Genomic DNA, 13,504 nt, shown 5'->3' on the forward strand with positions numbered 1-13,504 from the left:
TATCACACCCCCCATATTTTGCAAATAATTTTCAATCAAATATTAAATATCTTCGCATTCAAGAAAATTCCCACAGTAGAAAACAAGAAAACTAGAAATCTTTAATACCAAATCGATAGTTTACAATACGTTCATGATTATGTTATATTTATACAGAGCCGGTTTGATTAATTTTATCCTAATGGTAATGGCGATGCCATGCAATCCCCAGAGTCATACTCGAATCTCCTATGAACTTTCACAACACAACAGTGTGATGTACTTAAAATGTTAAAATTCGATGTGTAATAAACAGTAATCTGATACTGAATAAAGTAACTGTTAACGATATTCTTTTATAAAGGAAACCCGAACCAGTTGTGTCTGAATGCAGTTATAATTGTAAATATTATCCTTATTGGTAAGTATTGCTATTATTGGAAATGGCATCACGAAACTTCTTTGGTAGGAGGTTGAGCGAAAGATCGTCCAAACGGGATGTGTCTTAGTAGGAAGGGATATTTTGGGGACCAACTGTCTTCTAGTGTGCCAGTGTCAATTATTGTAGGCCTAACAGCAACCTGTTTTGTTTTGTAACGTAAGATGTAGATTTTTGGCTGGCTTACGATATCGGGGTTGACATGGCAGTTTTTTGTTGGATAACTTATTAGAAAAGAGGAAAATAAAGAGGGAGAAAGATTGTTTTAACGTTAGGGGGAGTGAATTTATAATCCCAGAAGAACTGACATGACTTAACGTTCTTCTCTATGGAATCGTTCGATAGGCATTCAAGGTGGTTTTATTAGCCAGTGAAGCTTTTTGAATCGATGGCAAACAGTCTTTATTTTTAGTCTGAAACGTTAGTAGACCAGTCCCGCCCTCCTTTTTGGTGGGTGTTCCAATCTCTTCAGGTTGTCACCATGTGATTCGCGGAATAGTTATTTAGGAATATCCGTTTCGTAGGTCAATGCTTTTCGTAATTCAAAGATATTCATATTAGCGAACCATGTATTGTATTTTCTAGATCACTGTAAATATGATAATGGAATGTCAAGTAGTGGCTGTTGGACAGGGAATATGCACACACGTGTGTACCCCGAAGCTTTTGTTTGGCCAGAGAAATAGTAATCTCTTATTCTTTCCAGAAGTATATTTTCGCTTGTGATTCACGTCGATTTTTACTTGTTTACCCTGTTTCTAAAATCCCACACATGATACCGTCTAATCCAATTGAGCTGGCCTCGTTTTCTTGTTGACATTTCAGCACTTTTAAGTACAGTGCTACCATTCCTTAACTCCCATAGGTTTACTGACACTCCCGTACTTTGCCAAGTCTGTAGGCGGCCTACAAAAGAAAAAGGATTTTTTTATTCGCACCGCCATTCTACCCTAGAGATTTAATTAATTCGGCACTTATAACTTTACTTTTTGCTTTGATTTGTTTTTTACGTTTGTTTGTATATACGCAACTAATTATCTCGGCTCATAGCCAGATCTTGAGAGTTTTAGCTTTAAGCAGCCCGAAACGCTAGTTTATATTGGCTGTATGTTTGTGTTTTAATGTTGCATTTATATGGTTTTACTTTTTTATGGTCAAAGTTGGTACTATGCGTTTATACTGGTAGAAAATAGTTATATCAGAGAGAGAGAGAGAGAGAGAGAGAGAGGAGAGAGAGAGAGAGAGAGAGAGAGAGAGAGAGAGAGAGAGAGAGAGAGAGAGAGAGAGAGAGGGGGGGGCGGTTATTTCTTGGGAAGTTCACTTATGAGGGTAAATTGAAATCGAAAGTAGATTCGTCACGGTAATTTTTTTCTACACACACACACACACACACACAATGTGCGTGTTTGAGTGCATGGACCATAAACGTTATAGGTCCCATATTTATTGTTTTTTCTTGGAAGCATCTCGATTTTTGTGGAGTGATTCAGTTGCCAAAAAATTCATCTCCTTTAAGTTGTTGTTAACATCGTCTTTTTTTTTTCTCCTAACAGTAGTTATTAATCCTTGGGAATAATAATCGTGTTTAAAGATATATAACAAGGAATTGAAAAGAATGGCAATCCATTATTGATTTTGGGGGAGAACGTTTGGAAGTGACGCCGTAGCAGAAGCCAACGGCAGTTCCCCCAACGTTCAATATCGAAAGGCGCCTCCAAGTCTTTAGGCCAGTTGTGTAGGGTCTTTGCCCCCGGATTATTGACCGCCAGAGGTTTGCTTGGGGAAGTTTTTGTCAGGTTGATAGTCCGTCGTTATTGGAACTAATGATATGACTATTGTTCATGTTTGTGTTGAAAATGAGCATTTGAGAGGGCTTGAGCTAGTTTATACCGTTAGCTCAATAACTTCTATGGTTTATCTCGTAGCTTTGGTCGTCTTTGTAAAGCAGATGTTTTGCAATCAAGATATACTTATTGCGCAGTGTACTATTTAGATTGGTTGCGACAAGAAAGGTAAACACTTGGGGGATGGGTCTGGACTTGGAGTTTGTATTATTTAATTGCCCGACTCGAATTGTTAAGAATAGTATTGTATGGGTATATATTTAGATTCCTGTAAATGGTATTGTACCTTCAACATTCACCTTGATAATATTCAGTCACTGGTGGAAAACTATTTTTTATAACTAATGAAAATATGGAAGTAGTTTGCTAAATAAGATTTTCATCGTATCGTAGATTTATACTTCAGTTGTTTTAGCAGTAAAATGAGGATTCTATTAAAATATTTATTATTCGGTCAGATTTTATTATATCCATTCCTGGATTTGCACTGCATCTGGTAGGTCACAGTCTGAAATAACCCTAAGTTTGTTGATACCTAAGTTAATCTCGTGTGGCGCATTGTGGACATTGTTATCTTTGCAGCACCACTTTTGGTTATTCTTTACACAATTTATTTATTTATTTATTATTATTTTATTTATTTTTTTTTTCATTACCCCATCTTAATTTGTTCCCACTTTCAATTTTGCAGCGGGGTTTCCCCCTAACCGCATATTTACGCTAACGCAGATCTACGTGGCCCAAATTCCATGAATCAGATCAAATCATATTGGCCATTTGAACTAATATTTGGCTTGATAATTACCGATTATCTCATAAGGGTTACTTTTGCAGGATTAAAAATTATTTTCCACCGTAAAAGGTGCTGAATATCCCTGTCAGTAACATTTTGAAGTGTGTCTGTGATAACAGAACCATCACGTGATGTAACTTAATTTTATACCATGTAGTGTCCATATAGCTTATTTGCTTAAGCTTGGGCTTTGAGCTCCATCAAGGTTGATAAATCTTGTTAATTTATAAAAAAAAAAAAAAAAAGAAAAAAAAACTTCATATGCTTTGTTGTTAACTTTTCAAATTATATCTTATTATATTGATACTTTGTATAAAATATCCTTACCTCTTTTATCCTGTAAGGATTCATGCACATGTATATTGTTGTTATTAATGATGGCATTTATATTATATGCTGTCTATAAATTTTGTCAACAATAAAATTTTACTTTGTAAATATTTTGTGCATTTCACTATCAAATTAAGCCATTTGGCCCCCTGTGGTATTTTTGCAATTTGAAGTGTGCGAGAAATCGAGCAATCAGGAAATGATCTTGATGATTTCGCGAAATAAAGCTATTGTAATATTTGTTTTCCTGATATGAAAAAAAAAAAAACTAGACTAAAAATTGATCCTGTCTTTATATTATGCTTGACTATACAATCGTTTTTTTTAATATCCAGTATTTCACTACCTTCGTTAAAAGAACCCAGGAAAAGCTGTAATTGTTAGAAAGAATGGATTAAAATGTAACTCCACCTTACCTGTTGTAAAGTGACGAGATGATGGTGTGAGTGTTTGTGTTGCTTGGAAGGAAAGTTCCCCCCCCCCCCTCAATAAAGACTGTGGTAACTGCCACCTGGTTTTCCTTCTTTTCTTTGCCCCCCCCCCCCCTCTTTTTTTTTTTTTTTTTTGGGTCAGACTCAGTTTAGGACCCTTTTTTATTACAGAAAAACTGATCGAGAGGAATTTTTCTGGGTCTGTTTTTGTAATGACTGAATGCAGTATCATTATTAACATCACCTGCTCTGTCGCATGCTACCTTTTCAGGATAATATTTTTCTACAAAATTGTGTAAAGCAGAGATTCCCCTCCCCCCCACCACTCGTCCTTCTCTTCCTCCAAGACATGTCTCTTTTGCCCTTGTGTATAGAAAAAAACTAAGTGAATGAAATTAGCAAAAAACTAAATGGCATGATGCCATTTGGGTTTGAACGGGGTAACAGCCACACGCAAGTGAGTCTGGTCCAGTTGACATATTTCTTGATCCGTTACCAGTCTTTCAGGGTTTTTGATGGGGGGGGGGGGGGGGCGCACACACTATCTCAGAGATATTATTACATGTAAAGATTAATGTATTTTATTTTCATTAGAAAAATTTCATTAGAAAAAATACTTAGGAGATTTATTAGCTACTGAGAAATCAAATTGCATTTTATAGTATATTGTTCCGTTTGAAGTATTGATGATGTATTTTGAAATTTGCAAATAGTTTTTATTTATTAGTTAGTTCATGGCATATGTTTTGTTCCGCTGATAACTTATTTTGTTTTGTCTTTTGCAGTTGGTGCGAACGACATCCGACCTGTTTCGTCTGTTACCCTTTTCCGTTTTTATCATCGTACCATTCATGGAGATTCTGCTCCCTGTAGCACTCAAGCTCTTTCCTGGTATGCTCCCATCCACCTTCGAAACAGCGAATGAAAAGGTAAAGTTTCGTGACTGTTACTTTTATTTCCCTTTGATGTTTTAAAATCTTTGATTACATAAGAAATGGGGTAGGTAAATGTCGACTGTATATTGTTTTTCCTTGTGTATATCGTTTTGCTATTTACTATTATTATATTAGTTTTGAATAAGGTTTCTTTTGAATAATAATTTAAAAGAGTGTCCTGAAAAGCACCTAATAGTTAATTTACATGTTATTTATTAAGATTTAAGACATTGACATATTTTTTTTTAGAAATAATTTTCACTTTTGTTTGTTCTATTTGAATAGAAATGGGGATCTTAACTTTAAACTTTAGAATCATATATAATTACTGCCTCTGATTCTGGTGTTTATTTGTTCTCACTATAAGAAGGTATTTTTGGTTTTGTTATAGTAGTTGTGAATATTGCAAACCATTTGAAATTTAATTGCTGAGATTCTTATAAGAAATGTTCATTTTTGTACTCGCAATCTAACTTGATTAATCTGATTAGTGTTCCATTCCATTAATAGTTTATGTACCAACATTAAGTGGTTTTATTACCATATTTATTCTGTAAATTATTATTTAGTTTTTTAACCTAGTTATCAAGTAGTCTGCATTGTTATAAATGTTAATAAGTATTCTTGCTGTTTTACATTTGCAGGAGGCAAAGATGAAGAAGATGTTGAAATCAAAATTAGAGATGGCAAAATTCTTGCAGCAAACATTAGACAACATGGCTGTTCAAGCAAAGGGACATCGTTCGGAAAGTGCCAAAGAATTTGTTCTTTTCTTTGAGAAGGCAAGTGTTTTAACCCTTTTACCCCCAAAGGACGTACTGATACGTTTCACAAAAGCCATCCCTTTACCCCCATGGACGTACTGGTACGTCCTTGCAAAAAAAATGCTATAAAAATTATTTTTTTCATATTTTTGACAATTTTTGAGATTCAGGCATTTTCCAAGAGAATGAGACCAACCTGACCTCTCTATGACAAAAATTAAGGCTGTTATAGCAATTTTAAAAAAATATACTGCAAAATGTGCTGGGAAAAAAAATAACCCCCTGGGGCTTAAGGGTTGGAAATTTCCAAATAGCCTGGGGGTTAAAGGGTTAACAGTGGTGTAAACCTTATTCTCTGATTATTTTGTATTTATATTGCTTCATCTGAACTGGATTACCTAGACTTAATTTTATTATGCCATAGGTACCTCATTTCTCTCTCTTGTATAAACATACATGTAGTATAGTACAGTATTTGATTTGATTGCTAGTGTTTTACTGTGAACCACATTTTTTTCTTTTATATAATTTCATAACATCTATTTAATTCTAGTTTGATTTCCATCATATAGGTATATAATTTTTTTTTCATGTATTTTTCACTTTGGTTAAATTTTCTGAAAGTCTCACTGCCAGTAAAGGCTTTAATATTACTCATTTATGTCAAGTACATGATAGAAGGTAAGAAAAAAAATCCATTAATATTTCATATTTATAATAACAGCTTTGACCTTACAGGTCCAGAAAACTGGCGAAGAGGTCAGCAATGAGGAAATATTAAAGTTCAGCAAGCTTTTTGAAGATGAAATTACCTTGGATTCTCTTTCAAGGCCACAGTTGGTGGCATTGTGTCAGTTGCTTGAAATGCAGCCCTTTGGTACAAACAACTTCCTCAGGTTTCAACTACGTATGAAGTTACGGACATTGGCTGCAGATGATAAGGTATTTTTTAAAAGCCCTTTTTTTTTCCCTTTTGCACGGTACAGGTACAGTAGATATAAACGAAATTATGCAATAAATGCTCCTGATAAACTAAAGATTTATAAGAATATTTAATTCTCTTGAATTCTCTTTTGATTTTCAAGTGTGCTCGAATGTGTACAGTTTTTTTTTTTTTTTTTTTTTTTTTTTTTTTTTTTTTTTTTTTTTTTTTTTTTAGAACAACTGTGAAAAAGACACATTTTGGTTACAATTCTATCTTTCATTCTTTCCAAAAGAAATACCTGGTAATGACTTTGAAACACGATTGATATTATGTTTGAATCTGAATCACTCATGAATAAATTTTTATCAGAACAAAATGCAAGAAATGTTAGATTTTTTTCTTCGGGGACATTTTTGTTAATGACTATTTACTTGTATTCTTAAGCTCATGATTGATTTTGTTTACTTATCTGTATAGTTTGGTGACTTGCCTGGTATCTTATATTTCTATCCTTTTTTTATTAGGTGATATCCAGTTCTAAGACCAGGGACGACAATTAGAATTTTTCATACTTTTTTTTCATAAAGTCTGCATACTTTTGAAATTTGTTGTAAAAGAAATGAGAGCTCAATTTTATATCTAACCAAATTCTAGGCTCCTCAGTTTTCTTGGCAAAAAGAAGCAGTAGTCAGTAAGCAGTTTTTTGTATATGCATAAAGATCCCAGAGTCCCCAGCAGCTAACTTGGTCATGAATTTTGGCTAATTAGCTGTAAGAAATAAGCAGGGTTGGAAGTTTGACTTTTGATTACCGGTACAAGTATGGGAACAATACAAATTGATTCTTTTTAAAATTTACTCTTTAAGAGCAAACCTATTAAAAGTTTAGTTTGAATCTTAGTTTGATTGGGAAGAACTTAGCTTAGCCATTCACCCTAACCCCCCAAAAATTAAGACAGTTACCTGTTGGGAATCAAGTGTCTCGACATGTAAGTGCTGAGATACCTGCTGGCTGCCACAATGTTTTGAAACTTAAGGGCCAGGAACTTTGCTGATCACAAAATTGAGTAGTGTGTACTTAGATTAATGTTTTTGTGAGCCTAAACATAGCAAGCAGAACAGTGTATGAAAGAATTTTAATCCTTGAAGAAATTAACTTGAAAGGTATATTATCAACTATTCCAATAAGAGTCATGGGCTTTTGTGAAAGTCACTGTTTAGTTTTGTGAATGGGTAAAATAAAAATTAGACCTTTGACATTTTGGAGTAAAGATCAATTTTTTAATCAATTGTCATAATTTTGCAAGAATAAGGTCACTGTAGTCAAGTGTAGATTATGAAGTGATGAATTAATGTAATTTACACAGGAATATCACAGAATTTATTTTTAAGCTTTCACAGTGTTGTTTTTATAAATATTTCATTGAGACAACCGAGACAAATTTCATGACTAGGCTTACCAAGGAATATTTCTTAGAATGAAGAATTCAACCAAGTTGAGAAAAAAAAAAAAAGAATGGTACATGAAAAGTAACAGGTGCAGTTGAGAACTGAACGAATGCTACAAAACATCATTGTGACTAGTGTGTGCTAAGTGATGGGCACTTTAGGTGGTCCCCATAAGGTATTAGCAGCTTAATTGAGTTATTAAAATTTTGTTATTTCTCTTGAATATTTGCTTAATTGTACTTTTGCCTGTTCAGTTTTGTGGTATGGGTGTATAACAAGGGAAATTACTAATCAACGTCTTTGTTACAGATAATTCAAGTTGAAGGTATTGAGTCCATGGCAGTTTGGGAGCTACAGCAAGCTTGTCGTGCAAGGGGAATGAGAGCATATGGTTTGTCCAAAGAACGTCTTCAGTCACAGCTCAATTTGTGGTTAGATTTGAGCTTGAATGAAAAGGTTCCTCCATCATTGCTGCTGCTTTCCAGGACTCTGTATCTGCCAGAGAATGTGAGGCCATCTGATACTCTTGCTGCTACTATCTCAACTCTGCCGGAAGAGGTAAAAACAGTTTGTGAAGCTAATGCATTATGTGATATTTCAGTATTTATCAGCTATATGAGGATTTTGGGCGCACTATCTCTTGAGTGTAAGAGCAAAGAAGTTTAGTTTGTGCTAGCAATGGTGTGAATTTACATTTAGTTATGGGTTATTTTGAAATGTTCTAATCTTCTTTTGTCCCTATTAGTCCCACTACATACTGCTCAAGTAAACTTAATCCTCTTTCTATTCCTTTCATGTATTTGATGTTATATAACTATAAATACTTTGCTTTAATGTCATTTCTGTCAAGGGTTGGGTATATATTTTTTATGAATTTTTATGGAGGTTGGTTTCACATTTTTTTAACATTTGCTTAAATCCCTGATAACTAATCCTGGGAAATGATATGGGCTGATTTCATAATTGATGGTCTTTTAATAATGTAACAATTACGGAAAGAAAGTCTGTAAGGTAATCTTAAGGTCTACTGTTCATTTATCGACGTGAATAAAGCCTAAGTTAGAATACTGTACCAAGAAAGAGGAAAGTTTTAGAAACATGGTTGAATTGGTTGAAATTTTGCAGAAAAGATTAAAGACAGCAATAATAAGTCTTTGGCAATAAAGGGGAGCCTATAGGTCTACCTCCAGTCATCAGTAGCCATTGCCTGGCCCTTCCTGGTCCCAGCTTGATGGAAAGGGGCCATGGGCACTGATCATGAAAATATCCTTTCCCTTGCCTCTGCCATTGAAGCAACTTTTAAACTGTTAAGAGAGAAATATTTGAAATTAGAGTTTCTGTACATCAATGATTGGCACTTAGCCCATTTCTACCTGGAGCAGAATGTCTGAGAAGGGTAAGAGTGGTATGCAATGTTGACTTCTCCTCTACTAAAGTCGTACTCTTTTTTTTTTTTTTTTTTTTTTTTTTCCAAAATTTAGAGCAATTATTGATTACAAGACCTAAGCCTGTCAGGCACATACTGTTACCTACTGGTATTTGGATTCTTTTTATGAATGGGGACCCAAACAAGATGTCCTTGTCCAACCAGACCAATAAAACTTACTTTGTAGAACTTGGCCTTTTATGGACATGGTCAAAAGATTTTGTTGTTATATTAAGAACAATTCACTGTGTCAGTTTTTTGCTATCTTATTAAGTAACTTTATTATTGAGGCTCTATTTTCTAAAGGTAAAAGCTCATCCCTACAGGTGCAGTTTTGTACTTACCACCACCTGTTTGAAGGACAACCAAATCAATTAAAATTTGTGCCTTATTTTAGGTCTCTTAGTTACTATGGAGGATATATTAACTTGGAACTAATGGGTTTTTACCTTTCATTTTTCTTCCCCTCACATTCTGAGTTTTAAAGAATAGAGAAGTACACATAATTGTAAATGTAAGATGTACTTTTGCAATTTTAGGTTTCATTTTAGTTTCACTCAGTCCTTCATTGTGTGAAAAAATTCTAGGGACAGGAACATTTACCCTTGTTGAAGGTACTTGCCCGAATACCGTCTGCAGTGATTCTCATGCCTCTCTTAACAGGAAAAAAAAAGAGCCAAGTCTGTCATAGTCTTCAAATGCAAAAATTACCCTAAACACAATAGAAGGTTGAGAAAAGGAAAGAAATATTCTTGGAATTACCCTTAGCTTTCAATTCTAATTTATACAATTTACTATATCAAAACTTGATGATCATATATTCACCCTCCCTTCTCCCTACAATCTAGGGGGCTTGAGAGGCAACTGAAGAAGGTAATCAGCAAATTATAAACAATGACACTTGGTATTAAAGTGTAAATTGCACAAACTATAATTTACTTCCGTGAAATCTATTTCTTCACTTTCTTGTTGTCAAGCTCATGCTTGAATCCTATTTCATATGAATATTTGTTAGGTTTCGAAATAATGACCTTACAGTATTTTGAAAAATTGTTTTTAACTGCAATTTTCTTTCTTTTTGACTATCTTATTATATTGGTACAGTTACTGAACACAGGCCTCATTAAATTTAACTTGCATTTTTATTTAATTAGCTTTTATTTTATTATTTAAAAGGGGGCCTCTCAAGTCCCCTAGATTGTAGGGAGGATGGAGGGTGAATATATGAATATCAAGTTTTGATATAGTAAATAGTGTACATCTTTTGTTTTAGCTTAAAAATCTGAATAACAATAATTAAGGTTAAAAAAATATAAAAATATCGAATTGATTTTTTTACTTATAATAAAAATTTATTATGATTGTATTCTAAGAGCTTTAATGGTTTTAGCTTTGTAACTGGGGTGATCTAGGAATTATCTTAACTGCAAAATATTGAGAAACTTGCCTCCCATTTTGATATCAAGTAGTCTTGATATAATTAATATTTTTTTTATTTTTATCTTTAGTTTATTTTCAGAATATCGAATAAAATATATATATTCCATTAAGAACAAATCCCTTGGTTTATTCCTTGAGGAATCCAAAATTTGATTGCTGTGAGTGGTATTATTGAAAACCTAATGTTCTTCCTTTTCCTATTACAGGTTGCCACAAGAACTAAAGCAGCTATCGGGAAACGTGAAGGCAAGATTGACAATCTGACAAGATTGGAAGTCATTAAAGCAGAGGAGAGGAAGATTGAGGAGGACAAGAAGGAACTTGAACGTGTACTAGGAGATAAGAAGAAAAAGGAGGAGGTAGTTAGGAAAAAGGCGGAAGAAGTAAGTTCTTTGATATCTATTGATTTTTAATATAAGAGAAGTAAGTTTATAAGTTTTGTAATGTCAATTGATTTTTAATATTCTTAAAAAGAAAGGAAAATGAAATTTGGAATAAGGATAGAAAATGTATACTGCACATTATATATAAAAGTTATAGATAAGGATATATTACAGTATGAAGTATCTGACGAAAGACATTTTTATGGGTAAATTTTATTCAAGTATAGAAAAAACAAAATTACTTGGGTATTAGTACGATTTACCTAAGAATTAGTGATACTGTAATTAGAATTTATTTCTAAGTGCCACCCATGGTGTTCATATTGCTTCTCTCTCACTGGTACTGAGTTTTCCCATTTTGTTTCCTTTCAATAATTTAGGCCTCTAGTATTGGATTGAGACATTCTAGCAGTGAATGGCAATACAGTAGCCTTGGCTTTTAAGCTGTACATGATTTGTGTTTGTCTTCTCGTTTACTTGTGCTGGAAAAGTCAACGCTGTATTTACCTCCCTCCAGATTGTGGAAGATTTATACTAAATGTTATTTAGGTTATTGATTATAAGGAATACCTTCTCCTGGATTTGTCGGCCATTCCATTTTAGATTGTTCAAGTCTGGTTACTTCTGGGCGATCATGAGCCTCATTTTCTTTGTAAGGGGGGGGGGGGGGGGGGCAATTTAATAAAATCTCGCCATATTGCAGGTCACATCACTCCCTCAGTACATTGCAAATTTATAAATTTATTATATGTACATCTATATTGTGGACTCCTCTTTATATCAGGGGTGTTTGAGGGCAGATAAGTTTTCAATTTTTTGTATATTAAAATTTTGTTGTGAAAAATAGCCATCTTTTGGGAGAAAAATTAATAAAGTAAATTACAGTAATACCGTATCTACTTGCGTAACTTGTGATCTCACATATTGTGCGGGAGCCAAATTTTCACCCATGAAAAATATTTTATTATAGATCTTGCGTATCATGCGAGTTCCTTTTTCGATACCAAATTATGATAAACTAACCTCTTCCCTTCACTTCTTTATCCCAACTGCTAATTCAATAAGTGAATAAAATAAAAGAGAAAAAATTATATAAGAATCGTTAGTAACTCATATGGCTACAAACAATCAAATTAAAAATAGCTTTTTTGTGATGAACAGCCAATTCAGATAACAAAAGCTGTCTTACATGCATTTCAACTTTTGTATGATAGTAAACTATTACTGTAGCTTTTCATAATGATGTTAAGAAGAATGTGACTGATGTATTATTACGTTACACCTTTTTCAGTTTATAATAAAGGTAATAGGAAGTTGAAGTCAAGAATTTCCTAAGCTTTGTAATCTAACACAGTAAAGCTAAAGACTATAGAATTATCATGCATTGATAATGGAGAAAGCTAACATCTTGGCAGATTGGTTAAGCATGAAGACTCATAGTCTTCCAAATGAATGGTCTCTACATCAATTAGTGCATCAAAATATTTGTAATTGGAGGGACCACCAATTTTTTGACATTTCCAAACAAAGAGATTGAGGTGTTTTGATCACTTCTTCCAGATCCTTTAGCATGGTTGAATCTGGATCTGTAAGTCTTTTCACCATTTGTCATGATTCTACCTTGCATTTATAGCCTCTGAATTTTAGATGGTTCGAGCGTTACTTAAGCCAAATCCTCTTTTTCCTTACAGGGGAAGTGAAACTTGAAACTTCTCTTTTAATTTAACTTCGTCTTAGTCCATAACCAGTATTTATTTGTTTTCTTATTGTTTCATTTTTTATCGTTTCATTGATTTTTTTTTATCTATTTAATTTCTTCTCTTTTTATTGAGTTTTCCTAAATCCTGTGATAAACAAGTTCAGGGTATATATGAATAACAGGATGATTTTGGTGGCTTCCTGTTAGTCTCAGAGGGATGTGTAGATCTGTGGCCTCTGTTGTCAAGTGAATGAGGGATTTTGCTGTACAAAATCAATCTTCTCGGGCAATTGATTTCCAGGGCAGTACATCCAAACCCATACGTGCTACATCTAGCTAGCATAGAGACTGTCCTATGTATTCTCCAAGACATTTTTTTTTTTTTTTAATCTATATCAGAGGCAATGGAATGTTTATTTGTATTGTAGCATATAAAAAAATGGCAGTGACCAGAACTAGTATGGATAATATTGTTAATTTTTTGCATTTCTTTTCTTTATGAAATGAAATTGAACATTTTGCCTAATGAGTTTATAGATCAATGCTTAATACTGTGCTCAAGTATCTAGGGCTGGATTCATCCATTTCAGGTATTGCATATGTATTTAGGTCTTTTAACATTGAAAAAATTCCTGTAGGTAGAGCTATACAATATTTGAATCTAGATAC

The 13,504-nt window shown here is 33.6% G+C and overlaps 1 protein-coding gene across 2 annotated transcripts in view; it reads left to right on the forward strand.

The window, feature by feature from the left end:
• Letm1 (Leucine zipper and EF-hand containing transmembrane protein 1) overlaps nucleotides 1-13,504 on the forward strand; it is a 79,685-nt gene that overhangs the window by 38,401 nt on the left and 27,780 nt on the right. For both annotated transcript variants that reach the window (XM_068364437.1, XM_068364438.1), the window contains exons 3-7: nucleotides 4,602-4,745; nucleotides 5,396-5,533; nucleotides 6,254-6,457; nucleotides 8,197-8,445; nucleotides 10,960-11,136. In XM_068364437.1, coding sequence (XP_068220538.1) covers nucleotides 4,602-4,745; nucleotides 5,396-5,533; nucleotides 6,254-6,457; nucleotides 8,197-8,445; nucleotides 10,960-11,136 — 912 coding nt within the window. The remainder of the gene's footprint in view (nucleotides 1-4,601; nucleotides 4,746-5,395; nucleotides 5,534-6,253; nucleotides 6,458-8,196; nucleotides 8,446-10,959; nucleotides 11,137-13,504) is intronic.

This window comes from Palaemon carinicauda, chromosome 41 (assembly GCF_036898095.1).
Source record: "Palaemon carinicauda isolate YSFRI2023 chromosome 41, ASM3689809v2, whole genome shotgun sequence".
NCBI classification, from domain to species: Eukaryota; Metazoa; Arthropoda; class Malacostraca; order Decapoda; family Palaemonidae; genus Palaemon; species Palaemon carinicauda.